The sequence below is a fragment of the Salminus brasiliensis genome, chromosome 1 (genome assembly GCF_030463535.1).
Source record: "Salminus brasiliensis chromosome 1, fSalBra1.hap2, whole genome shotgun sequence".
Taxonomy (NCBI): domain Eukaryota; kingdom Metazoa; phylum Chordata; class Actinopteri; order Characiformes; family Bryconidae; genus Salminus; species Salminus brasiliensis.
Window position 1 is genome coordinate 32,697,901 of NC_132878.1, and position 14,389 is coordinate 32,712,289.

The window sequence follows — 14,389 nt, forward strand, 5'->3', positions numbered from 1 at the left end:
GAGTTGTCCAGAGTTGGCTTCTTTAACAGAGGGGATGGAACAGGGTCTAGTGAACAGGTGGTAGGATTATTGGAGGTGAGAAGATGTAGGAGGTCATCTGTGGAAAGTGGAGAGAAGCAGGACAGAGAAGAGGGAGGATGAGGGCAGTGTCTAGATCTGCGGATCTTGTCAACCTTTTCTTTAAAGAAGGAGACAAAATCTTCTGCAGACAGGGTAGTGGGAGGTGGGGGAGTAGGAGGGTTGAGGAGTGAGGAGAAGATGGTGAAGAGTTTGTGTGGGTCAGATGCAGATGCTTCCAGTTTCCCCCTGTAGTAGGATGCTTTAGCAGCGGCTACTTCCATTCTAAACCTGGAGAGAAGAGACTGATAGGAGTGGAGGTCGGAGTCGTGTTGTGACTTCCGCCACTTCCTTTCAGCCAGTCTTAGCTCTCTACGGTTGTTGCGGAGAACATCCGGCAGCCATGGTGAAGGTGAAGAAGAATTTGCTGAGGTGAGAAAGGCCAGAGAAGGTCGACAGAGGTGGAGATAGATGAGAGGAGAGTGTCTGTAGCAGTTTCAAGTGGGAGGGAGGAGAAAGATTCAGGATGAGGAAGAGTGGTCAGGACAGTTGAGGCAAGAGCTGAGGGGGAAACAGAGCGAAGATTGCGGTGAAGAGTGGAAGAACTTGCAGAAGTGGTGGTTGAAGGAGCAGAGAGGGGGAGTGAGAAGGAGAGAAAGTGGTGATCAGAGAAGTCCAAGGGAGTCACAGCCACATCCAGAGCAGGGACACTATATATTCACTATATACTATTCACTATATAGTGCACTACTCTGGGATCTGCCATAGTGCCCAAGCGTAGTGCACAATTTTCAGTGCGCTGTATCAATCCCATAATGCATCGCAATATATACGGTGTGTACAGACGTAGAATACCCATAATCCATTCTGGAGGGAAACTATAATGCACATTTTAAAACATACTTGCTCGATGCAATGACACATTTTCACCAGAGAGATCTCTAAATCCCCCAAATCCCCCAAACTTACAGACTATCACTTTAATAAGGTTATTTAAAGCTTTAATGGAGAAGCCAGGGCTGGTTTAAAATAAAAAAAAAATGCAGAATCCCAACTGGACACATCTCAAAATGGGGACATTACCGGTAGAAAGGGAACATATGGTAACTTTATTGTAGATAAAAAATCTGCATTTTATAATATGACTAGAGACAGTCACTTATTGGTTTACAGACCATTGTTGGGGTTTATTATTATGATTATTATATTATTGATAATAATAATAATAATAATAATAATAATAATAACAATATGCTGTAGTGACTTGTGTAATCCGGAAGGTGGCGACATATCTCTCAGAACAGATTGTGAAACTAAGCAGTCTGTGGGAGGTTCTCTGGTTCATAATACTCGATATATTTACTATTTTAACCTTTGAAACTCAACTTTAAATGATCCAGATTACTACGAGGTCCACAGTAGGGACAGGGCAGACTTCAGTTAGCTTAGCAGTGTAAGAGGACACTCTTAAACAGTCTACATGCTCCTTTTTCAGGCAAGTTCGTGAACAGCTGTGGGTCTTTCCTCCTCTTCATTGACAGAGCCGAACAGCACTGGGACGGATGGCTCTGTCCGGTCTGTTTGTTTCGGGTTAAAACTTCGTTTATTTGTTCGTTTTTGTGCCAGAAAACAAGCTGTTGGTCACATAACTTATATAACTCTGTGTTACACGTGTTACATGTTACTCGTCAGGCTCGCTGGTCTTGGCTCCTGTAGGCTGCTTATTGCGCTTCCATTAAGTTCCTCCATTTTATTATTAGCTGAACATGTATATTACTAATGCCCTCGCCACCGTCTCCGTGGACCAAACTAGCTATAAACCCACCAAAAGACTGCTTAGTCCTTGAGTGAAAAGCTACAAGCTGTTTTCTTGGCTCATGTACCCTTTGCCCCAGATTTCTTCATGAAAGGAAGACAGAGAGGTGCTGGCTGGACAGACCGACCTAGTTCAGTGCCAGCCCCTCTCAGCTCAGAGGTGGGGGGATAAAAACGCCCTTAAGGCTGATTGTTTGTCCGTCAGTCCATTTTAACCACCGAGCCGGTCAGGAAACTATGCTGCTGTCTCTGCTGTCTCCCTCCGAGCTGTGGACAGGGTGCGTGGACTGCATCTCCCGACCCTGTACGCTGCTCCTCAGCCTGGTCACTGCCTCCCTGTTCTGCCTGTGGGGTCGTAAGGGGCAGGTCAGTGAACTAGAGGGTTGCTATTGGGGTCAATCCATGGTACTGGGGCTCCTGTCAGTCCTAGCGGTGGGAGCTGTGGGTGGTTTGTGTGTGTGAACTGTTAGCTTTGGTTTGAATGGATTGTGCTGGACTCAGTCTCTTGGGATTTAGGACCAGAAGACCTGGTCTTCTTTCTGACTGTGTATTGGTGTCATTTCAGTAGGTGAAAGGAGGGATAATAGCTGGTGCAATGTTTAACTGTGACTTTTTTTTTTTTTGCCAGTCTTTTCCCCCTTCCTTATTCATCCATTCATTCATTCATTCATTCATTCACTTTTGGATGAAGACTAATCCTGCTAGTCCTTGACTTTTTGTAATTCTGAGCAGCATACTGTGAATCTCTCTTTCTCTCTCGCTGTCTCAGCCTCAGCATCTGCCTCATGGTCAACCTCTACTCTAGTTCTGTCTCTATGTGTCGTAGTGCCAGCAGCCATCCAGTTTCTACTATTTTGTCCCTGTTGACCAGGGTCACACTGTTTAAATATTTTCCCTCTTTCCCTTAGTGACCGCACTCTCTCTCCCTCTCCCTCTGTTTCTCTGTCAGGTGCCTCTGTTGGTGTGTGGTGATGGCTTTCGTGCATTTCTTCAGAGGCACTGTCCGATTGTGGGAGAGCGTTTCTGTCCTACACCATGGTGCTGGGGTGGGCGGCTGCAGACGCTCGTGCGAGTGTTCATCAAGTCCAACACTGACGTCAAGTACCGCAAGTATGACCTTTGGTTTAATTTTTTATCTGCTTGTACGTATGTACTCTCTGTGTTAAGTACAGACCACATTAGCATGTTCGGTTGTACGTCCTCCTTGATGGCCTATCAGTTCTACTTGGTTCTATAAAATTTCCAAATGTCTAACGTTGGCCTTAATGCTTTAAGTTCTCTAAGAACGTATTCAGTGCATCATGATGCGTTACAATTTACCATAGTCTGATTACTTTAATACAATTTTTAAAATTATGTTTCTTTTAAAAATACACGGAATGCACACATTTTGGAGTAGTGGAATATTTATTAAAAACAATGTTAGGGTTCGTTTTTGTTTTGTTTTAAAAATTATTATTTATTCATATATCCTTCCATCCAAAATGAGTGGATGTCTTGTTGAATATTCAATTCATCATTCTTTTTTGTAATGTATTGGTGTGCCTTTAACGCCTTAATGAGGCTCATTGTACACCAGGGGTGGGTAACTGAGGCTTAGGGTCCAGCACAGTTTGCTGGTATTCCTGCTGTGACACACCAACTAAACCTGGCAATCAACAGGTAAGTTGTCAGGTATGCTTGAGCAAGAAAATCACAAAACTATTTGTGATTTTTGTCTTCTAGGCCCTCTTGGAACCTTTACCGCCCCCACCGTTGATTTCTCACTGACGAGAGCTTTGTTTGTAGGCATGCGCTTAACGCTTTAGACCTGCTGGGTTTGCTTTGAGTTTCACAGGACAGCTCGATTTTGTTATTTGCTCTACAAATGAATATGTTGGTACTGGGTTTGGGTATATGAAAAAAAGAAGTAAGAAAACACAAAACTCTGTCCTTTTCAATTTCTCAGTGAGCTGATCAGGACAAGAGACGGTGGTCAGCTATCTCTGGACTGGGTAGATAACTCTGACAGTGCCAAACACCCACAAAGCTCCACAAGGCCGACGGTGCTGCTCCTGCCTGGTCTGACGGGTAGCAGCCAGCAAAAATACATTCTGACTGCGATCCAGCAAGCCACTCGCCACGGATACAGGTGTGTGAGTGTGTGTTCAACCTATACTTGGCCATACGATGTAGAAGTATAATGTTTTACAGTAGTTTTCTCTATCAATTCTATTTGCCAACGATAGTACTCTGGTTCTTCTTGGGGTTTTAGCTTAGACATCCTACATCCTTTTTTTTATAGAATTTATCATCTGAAAATAAACCAAATGCACCAAAGAGGTGTGTGGGTGTGTGACACTTTCTGACTTCTCTTTACCAGGTGTGTGGTGATGAACAACAGGGGCTTTGGAGGAGAGGAGCTGCTGGTGAGGAACTTTATGAAATTCCTTAATATTTAAGCAATAATACACGAGGGGAAGTGCTATAACATTATAACATCAGTCACCCCGCTGCTAAATCAACATCAGACTATACCTTTCAGTCATAATTGTTGAGGAACACTTCATATTTTTCCAATCATCAGGGTTACAAGCAACGGCCAAAGCATTAGGCGATGTTACAGGTTGTGTTATTCCCATGGCTACACACACTGCTACACACCCTGCCACTTTTATATGAAGCTGATCTTTGTTTGGGATTCACTCGCTCTGTATTTCAATTATTTGTACTTCCTTAAATGGTGCAGCAGATCATCCTCCCTCTGATAGGCTGAAGTTCAAGTCTCAAACCATGCAACACTATTGATGGGAGTTGCTTTGTTTTAAACCCATGGTGTCTGTTTAGTGTACTCGTGTGGTTTGGGACGCCATGGGAACAACATTTAGCTTTTGGTTTGTTTTACTTTTCATTTGTGATTATTACAATGTCAAATGGAATATAGCAAAGGAAATAATAATAATAATAATAATAAAAATAATAATATTTTCTTCTTATTATTATTGTTATTATTCTATTTCTATTCTATTCGAGTTCTATTGTTGTACATCCTAGATGTATGGTGTTTGTTTTGATAAAGCACTCTTATGATAGATTACTGGGTGTACTCATGGTATATCACTGTGCAGTGATCGAAATTTCTCAGCTTGAATCACTCGTGTTTTGTGCTTGTGCAATATGTGCTGTTGAAATCCTTCTGCATCACGTTTATAGGTTTGTGTTGCACAAACAGAGAAGGTGTTTTTCAAAGTTCATTTGACTCACTTCCTTTTACTTCCCTTTTTTTCCTTTCTCTCTTTACCCCACCCTGTCAGACCCCTCTTACATTCTGTGCTGCTGATACATCAGATGTAGAGACAGTCGTTAATCATATCAAAGAACTATACCCACAAGCACCTTTGCTCGGAGCTGGTGTGTCACTTGGAGGGTGAGAAGAACACATAAACAACACACACACACACACACACACACACACACACACACACACGAAACCAGGTACCACTACACAGACTTTTTATTGTCCTGGCATCTAAGTGGTGGAACGAGTCGCTAGCACTTAATAAGGCTTGTGATTGTACTCATATCTTACTTGATTTGACATTTGGCAAATAAGTATAGATATATTGTGTGTGTTATTTTGCTTTTGTCCTACATTTTATGTTTTGCAACTTGCACTACTGGTGTTCCCTTGTAAAGTGTTCTGTCACCAGTTCTGAAGCTTTTACCTGTGTGCTTGTGTATAATCTTTATTGATAAATAAATAATCTAAATTGATAAGTAATTTACATAAAACCTGTTTAATGGATTGTTTGTCATGTCTTTGAACTTTGTTGCAGTATGTTGTTACTGAATTATCTGGCCCGTAAAGGACGAGACTCCAAGATAATCGCTGGTCTCACCATGTCTGTGATTTGGGACTCTATTGAATCCTCTGAATCTCTGGAGCAGCCAATCAATAAGCTTCTTTTCAATCGACATCTCGCCGCCAACTTATGCCTTGCCATCAAAAGGTTAGTCCCTCCCTCACACCCACTCAGTCTGATAATTTCTCCCTGTTCTGCTTTTTTTGTAGATCTTTCAGTGATCATATCAGACACTGATCACTAAATCAAATTACTCCTACAACTTTTAAATGGTAAATCAGTGGTAATAACATCTGTGGGACTGTGCTTTGCTTTCTGTCTCACTCTGATCTTAGACACAGAAAGGTCCTGGAGAAGGTGATAGATGTGGATCACGTGCTGAAGGTATTTGCAGCTTCTCAAGCTTGCTACTTCTAAAATAGGGGTTTTAAATGTTGATTTTTAAACAGGACATTAAAGTGGTCCAGTCATGTTCTGTTGTTTATAACTAAACAAGGAACTGAAGACGATGCTCCAGGGTCAATAATGAATTGGAGAGGTGCATTGGAGTTTCACATTTGGCATGTGTCAAGACATTAATTGCTTTAAAAAAGACCACACATTTTTGTTCAGACAATAAATAGTACTTACTTGTATGTCATATTAATTGCACTTAATTATGCAGTTTCCAAGACAAGGATTAAGTTTGCAGGGTTTATTATTATTATTATTATTATTATTATTATTTATGATTCTATATAGAACCAGAGTTCCCTTTTTCAGTACCTCAAAACCTTTATTCAAAATGCTCTGTAGTCAAGGACTAGGCTTAATTACTATGTGGGGGAAACGTGGCTCCAAATGGCTCAGCAAAATGCTTGTGTTCACAAAATAACTGTGATAATCCAGTAAAAGAAGCTTAACACCGGTTGCTAAGAAACAATAGTGGCCACTTTAATCTAAGTAATTAACAGCAGTCGCTAGTGGAGCTGTAGTTTTTGGTGGAAGAAGTTGGCAATATTAAAATTGTAGAGGCCCTCTTTGCTTCAGTTTTGATTCAGACTGCTGAATCAAAGAAGCAATATCACAGCTGAGATTTTCTTCACATTAACATATTTGCAGAAAGCAGAAAAGATTTCATACCATTGTAATGTTAATCTTACTGCATCAGCTTACCACTTTCACTCACCCACCTTCCTCTTTCTCTCCTCCTCTCTCTATAGGCACGCACAATCCGTGAGTTTGATCAGCGCTTCACGTCTGTGATGTTCGGCTACAAGTCCTGCACTGACTATTACAAAGATGCCAGTCCGGTGTGCAGATTGCAACAGACCACTGTACCTGTGCTGTGTTTAAATGCTGCTGACGATCCCTTCTCCCCGAAGCACGGTGAGGCATACAATCACTCTAATGATCCCGAGATCCAGAGTTTGTTCTCCATTTTTAGTTTCTCTCTCTAGGGGTGGAAAACATGCAGCCTGATGGCTTGGTCTGGCCTGTAGGCTGCTAAGTTAAATATAGAGGGAATTAATGTGTTTTATGCTTAATTTTCCCACTAGTTTTTCTATTCTGGCTTTTATTCATGAAACGCAGTTACCAATTTATCCACAAGAGGTCACAAAAGGTTGCTGGCGGTCAGTGTCAGTGTGTGCATCCCTTGTTATTTAACCGGTATCAAGGGTCAACCAAACGTTGTGCCACACGCCAACATGTTCTGGGTGCCTAGGAGCTGCAAACAGTGCTAAGTGAGTGACGGGCTTGGCGGGAAAAGGTGCCACAGCGCTTATTGATTAAATTTCAGAAGCAGGTGCTGGTCAACCAGAGATCTTGTGCCTCAATCAAAAAGACAGCAGAGACTATAGAGGGGTGAGAGACACAATGGCAGACAAGTGTGAGAGGACTGAAAGAGTTGTTGTTTATGTATAAGTTAGATTTGTGTAAAGTATAGAGGGCTGCCCTCTCAAACTCTGCCACATCCAGTGTCCCCCTTCCACCCAGGTTGGCAGGTGTCATAAAGTTTATTGTTTGCAATATAAAGCAATTTGTTTGCACTTTTTTTGCAGTGATGTGAGATTATTATTGCAATAAGTAATAACAGTTACATAAGTAATACAACCCACTATAATACTTAAGAAAGCCCAGTTACAGAACTTTTTCTTTTCTTTTCTAATTTGGAAAGAACACTGTATTGAGCACAAGGCATTGGGTATAGGCACATATTAATGAAGACCTCCCTATTTTTCCAGCATTCCCAGTAGCTCTCGCTCAGCGAATGCCTAATGTGGCTCTATTGATGACTGCTCACGGAGGACACATTGGGTTCCTGGATGGTCTTTTTCCTAAAAGCGAGAGTTACATGGATCGCCTATTGGGACAGTTTGTCTGGGCTGCTTTTGAACACCTGGAGGACCTGAGAGAGGCATGCAGCATCAAGGAGCAGCTCACAGAGTAACAAAAGCCTTCTTATTTAATTAGTTTTTCAATACATTCACTGCTTACTTCAATACAATAGATTTCAGGAACACAGTGAGCTATTACAGCTCATATAGAAGTAATATTAAAGAGACATTTAGGCCAAAATACAATTTTGGTGTAGTGTTTTCTTACCAGAAGGAATGAAAAACATTTGGAAATGCTGCACCCACTAAGTGAGTTTGGGACAAATTCTGGAGCTTTTCTGAGTTCTGTGCCTTAGTTTTCTAATTCAGCAGACTTGCAGAACATATGTTTGGTTTCTTGTCTGAAAAACAAACTAAATGAAATGATTTATGTTTTTAGGTAAGAGATCACTGTGAGCTGTTACAATTAATTAAAAAAATGAAATAATTCAATTAATTGTAATGCTAAATATGTAGCATAATCTGTGGAGTAGAACATGAAAAAAACTAAATATATTACCAATTGGCAATTTTATATACCCTTTTATTATTATTATTATTGTATATGTATGTTAGAATATTTTTAGTACAAGCACTACCTGAAACTAATATTTTAACTTTATTACATGGAGAAACTTGATAAGAGGCATGTTTTCATTTTTGGTTTTGATTGTAATGATTTGAATGTAATGATTATTATTACAGGGCATTAATAGTTGTGTTTTTGTTTGGTTGCTGAGTCGTTTAAGGAATGGGGCATTTATTTAACCATTATTTAATCATGCTTTCAGTTAAGCAGTTAAGATGGAAAAGGCAGAATGCTACATGTACACACATTCATATTCCTTTGTCTTGGTGTAATTTTTCAAGACAGGATGATGTTTATTTTTTTCTTTTCTCATTATTCACCAATTTACCAATAATGTTTCCATAAGGGCAAAACCCACTTTAAGTAATACACAACGACTGATGCCTCAATGTTCAGATATGTCAGATATGTTAAAACATCTAAATGTTGTTGAAAAAATGTATTATAAAAGACATATTCTTGCACTACTGTATAGAATGTGGCCAAAAGTATCTTATTTTAAGCAACGGGTATTGAGGCATTGCATGAAGTTAAGGCCAGGGCACTGTGTTTTTTATTTTTATTTTTATTTATTTTATTTTTTTTGGGACCACACTTCTGCTAACTTTAGAAAGAAATTTAAATTTAGATGTACGATTATCCTTTGCGGAATTACCATGCAAATAAGCTATGTTAAAGCTTATGTATTATGAGCTTGTGCAGCTCACTGCTTCACCCCTGTTCAACACAACAATAACAACATCCTAAGTCATCCAGCGATTGTGCCATGTTGAGTCACTGAGCTCTTCAGAACGACCCATTCCAGTGTGTCTCAATGGAGACTCCACAGTTGCTTGCTTTATTTTCTGCATGTTAGCTATGGCTGTTGTTGAAGTAGCTGAACCCACTAGTTAGATTAGTTTACACATACTTTTGGCCATACACTGTATTTGAATGAATGTTTTCAATTGTTGTATACCCTTTTGTAATTGTCTTAATGCACTGATATTTTATTTAAAAAAAAGACTAGTGCTGCATATACTTGCCCGTGTAAGCGAAAATGCCTTGTACTGAACCTTACAACTGTGTGCTGTTTGGCCATAGTACATCTGTTCTGCCCTGTGTGCCTATGAACCCCCAGCACCTCTTTGTGGCAGTGTTGTAAACGACAAAGTAGCCATATTTATTCTGTAATTCAGCACACTTGGGGTTGATATGGCCATGAAGGATATTTATGATCTTGTAATCCAAGTGTGTAATCCACTTAATGTGTATTTGAAAGCACATGGCCTTTTAAGGATCTTAAACAGTCATAGCACTATTATAAGGGACATCATGAACACACAGCACTTACTTGTGATTGAAATTATTTCAAGTATGTCTGTCTTTTTTTTATTTTTTTTTTTTATTCTTGTACCTATAGTAAGCGTATGCCTGCACAAAGCTTCATAACTAGCATCACATTGGAGCCTATAGGTCCAAGAATACTGAGTAATTTTCAAGGTTCTCTGACGTAATTAACATTAAGATGTGAACATATTTGCTATATGAAGGATTGGTATGTTTGGATTTAGTATGCCATTAATTACACCAAATAGTAGTGAATTCATAGCCTGATTCTCAAGACTGTGTTTTATGATTATTTTCATAAGGGTTATTTTAATAATGTGTGAAATTCCACTGTGTTCATGTTTTTTTTTTTTTTGGTCAAGTACATAAGATAAGATAAGATAAGATAGTCCTTTATTAGTCCCGCAGTGGGGAAATTCACAGTGTAGCAGCAGAAAGGGATAGCAGGACACTCAGTTACAAAAATTTGGATAAATAATTTACACTATATACACAATATAAATAAGAATTAAAAAAGCAATAAACAATATTATCTACAGCAAAAGACTCTTAATTGCACATGGGGGTGGGATATTGCACATAGTATTCCCTGAACATGAACATGTGTGTGTAGTTAAGTGTGTGTGTATGTGGTCCGCTGGGAGCAGTGTTGGTTGTGTAGTTACATGCTGTAAACATTGGCATAAGCTCAACTACATGTGAAAAAAGGCTGAAGTGGCCATTTATTTACTTTGCCAATTGCTTATGAGTCAGTTATAGTGTGTGAATCAGATTTTAAAGCGAGTGGTGCAGGGAAAAAATACCCCAGTAATATCCAACTGCATCCCTACAGACAAATGCCAGCTAACTAGCGTGCTAGTCTTGATGAAGTAACACACGCATTAAATAAAACAGTAAGGATTAGGATAGTTTACACATCAGTTACTGCCAGTTGTCCCTTTAGAATAAAACAGGGTTTGTGTTAGCGATATGGAAGGAAGGGAAGTGGCTAGCCAGCACTCACTGAAAGATGTTTTATCGTTATTAAGAGTTTTCTGATTTTATGTAATTATGTTAGTAGCAGCTATGTCTTCAGTAAAACAGTTTAACAGTGCTAACAGACTTGGACCTAATGCTAATGTGAGCAAACTCACCAACACTTTAGTTGTCTAGCTAATACAGGTTGCTCATTAGCTAGTTGTCGAATTGCAGCAAAGCTGAATTTCTTCTCTGTCTGCCCAGACAAGGACTTATTCATACATCAAACAAAGTCCAAACCTCTATAGACAAAATATGTACTAATAACTTCCTGTTAATGTTGTATATTTTTCCTTTTTCAGATAAGCTGTCAACATTGAGCATTTGATCATACTTGATACACTGATTTGTAATTTTTTTTGTATATATATTTTTATGTTGGGAAGTCTAACTCAATGACTGTAGAAAACATGAACAGTACAATGTCCCTCAAACCTGAAGCAACCACGGGTGAAGCGCTTCTACTGGTTGGTGACCATTTGATGTGTAGCTTAAACCATCCCAATGAGGACAAAACCACCAATTTTCCATCTCAATTTTCACCTCTTTCCATCTCTATCTTTTTTCATCTACATCTCTATCAGTATCTTTTTTCCCTAGAGTCTCCCAGTGCTAATAATGGCACATTTATACCACCCCCCAAGACGTATAAACTGCTCTATCTTATAACAAGGCAGGTTTGCACTTAGAAATTAAGTGATTGACAGCATTGGCTGAAACAGACCGTCTGCAGAACCTGCATCACACCCTTGCTCTTCATTACACAGCAGCAGAGTTGTAGTCGAACTTACACTGCACTTTTACTGTTGAAACACTACAGTAAAGAGCGAGTCTACGAAATGAGTAAGCGAGTCTGTTCTGGCCTTTGGCCTCTACTGCACACTCTGGTTGCAAATTTGACAATGTTATTGGACAATATTGGCTTCACTAATGAACGGAAGGGAATGGGACCACAGCATTTATGCTTTCTATAGTCATTGGTCTAACCAAACAAAGCTCCAATAATGTCTAATTGAGCATAGAAATCATTTATACTTGTTTTTATAGCATCACAAGTTTATGAGCAGTCAACTTTATGGAAGTTTGAGGTGTGGCTGATTGTCAGGTCAGATTGGGCAATGAAATCAGCATTCACCTTCTCCACAATGTATAGTACTTGTATATGGCTGAATATGACAATCCATCACTTTTGACTATACTGTTGACCTATGGTCCTTAATTGCATGAAGAACATCTGTATCTCTAGATCTACCAGTTCTTTTGTCATTTTGTGTTTAGTATTTTTTACTCACCATCATACACTGATCTCTAATATATAAACATCAATAAAGTGCTTAAATAACTACTTCTTCTCCCTCTTTTCTTTCGTCAGAGGCCAAAGGAGCATCTTGAGCACAGACCCTTTGGCCGGACCTCTAGGTGCCTTCATAATGATAGTATTGATTTTTTTTGCAAGCAGCAGACACTTTCCTTCAGAACCCATTAATTTCCAGCTTCTCTGATCCATGTGAAATCACCTGTGGAGCTGCTCAGGGTGGAACTGTGTAGAAATTTTATGCAAAGTCACATCCCAGTCCAGTCACAGCTTCTGCTGGTAATCATTACCACACTTAGAGTCATTAAACTTAGCCGGTAAGCCAGACAGCCGTGGCACAAAGCAGTATTCTTGTCTGAAATCTGACAAGCAGAGCTACAATCAAAGCCAAAGAATCCTCAGCATGTACGTATTTGTAACGCTTGATATCTTCAACCTTGATACATGCAGCCACAAGTGCATCAGGTTCTGAAGTTGGATGATTAAGTCTACCACTCCAACTCATCCCAGTTTCACTGCTTCAAAGCCCAATGCTGGGAGTCTTTATACCTCTCTAGTTGATGCTTTACATTGAACACTTTTATCAGCAATGTATGTACCTAAAAGCTGTATTTTTAAACCCATCAGTTCAGTTCTGTGTTGATGCGTCAAGGTTTTAAAAACAAATACTTTGATTCACGGTCATCTATTGAATATTGTCTTTTTAATAATCGATGTCTTCCAAATTTGTTGCTGTATAATAAAAGTAATATGTTACATTTATAGCTAAATTTCCTATGCTAGTAAACCCATCTCAAGTTTTGTTCAAGGCCCAGATAATTTGTTTTTGCTCCTCCTGGTCTACATTAACAGGTAAGCCGTAAATTATTAACCCAAGCCGGAAAGGTACAGTAGCTGCCGTTCCACCCATCAGCCCCCCAAAGACTCTAAAGGATAAATTCTAGAAATTGCTTACACTCTTTAAATTAAAGATGCTTCCTTAAAGAGCCATGTTTGTAAAGGAAGGACATATGTGAGTGTGAAGAACCTTTTAACGCTTTAAAGAGCCTTCACTTGATCTTCCTTCAATTTTATTCTTTACCAATTTAAAGGATCGTCACACACGCATCCCTTACAGCCATGGTTCTTTATGGAACCAAAAGTGTTTCTTATTTGGCACTGCTTAAACAATCTTTATGTATATGTCTAGGAGTGAATTAATACAAGTCAGTACAGTGCTATACAATGCCAAAGTAGGTGATAAATTGAAAGCAAACTTTCTGAGTTAGCTTTTTGGACACATTTTGACCCCATTTACACCTGGTCACTTCATGTGTCTTGAGTATCAGGATTATATCTGATATGGTCAAGCCACACATTTAAACTAGTTACAAATCCCGCCACTCAAATCGCTTTGGGAGGTGGTCTGAGACGTAGCTGAGCCATATATTAGGACATTAGGACAGTTTTTATGAGAAACCGTTGTTTACAAGAAGTAAGTGGTAATGACGTACATATTGGTGTGTTTTTTTTATACTGGAAAGTTAAATGGGATCTCATCTGGTCAGACTGGAGACACTTTTTAATGACAAGTGTAAACTGAATCTGGTTAAAGTAGATCCAGATATTGTCCAGATACAAAACACATGTTAATGTCACATGTAAACAGGCCATAGGTGTAAATGGGGTCTTTGTGTCATGTTAAAAGTGTGTTAATAAAACACACCAATAAATGAAAAGCTGTATTCAGTCTTGCATTCAGCTCGAACCAGGGCTACCCATTGGTCATAAATGTTGATTTTAGCTCAGTAAGGTGCCTTTCCTCCCATATAAACTGGCATCAGAGCTGTTCATTAGACTGATCATGTTTTTATATAGAACGCATCCATGGCTTCTTAGTACTACTGATATCCGTCTTTTTACTCTGATCTGAAAATGATAGCTACTTATTAATGCAAGTTCTCTCTCTCTCTCTCCCTCTCCCCTTCTCCTTCTCGTTCTCATGAAAACGGATATAACTCAGTATTGATTCTTCCTCCTCAAGCCGCATGTCATGCGCTCTTCCTTTCCTTGCCCCTTGAGCGGAGAT

General features: G+C 39.4%; 1 protein-coding gene across 1 annotated transcript; it reads left to right on the forward strand.

Annotated features, from left to right (window-relative positions):
- The first annotated feature begins 2,057 nt into the window (after positions 1-2,057).
- LOC140554713 (phospholipase ABHD3-like) lies at positions 2,058-12,351 on the forward strand. Its single transcript, XM_072678001.1, has 9 exons — positions 2,058-2,238; positions 2,822-2,982; positions 3,821-4,003; positions 4,235-4,280; positions 5,166-5,278; positions 5,688-5,861; positions 6,050-6,098; positions 6,917-7,082; positions 7,940-12,351. The coding sequence occupies exons 1-9, from the start codon at positions 2,110-2,112 to the stop codon at positions 8,143-8,145; spliced, it is 1,227 nt and encodes a 408-aa protein (XP_072534102.1). The 5' UTR covers positions 2,058-2,109; the 3' UTR covers positions 8,146-12,351.
- The last annotated feature ends 2,038 nt before the right edge of the window (positions 12,352-14,389 follow it).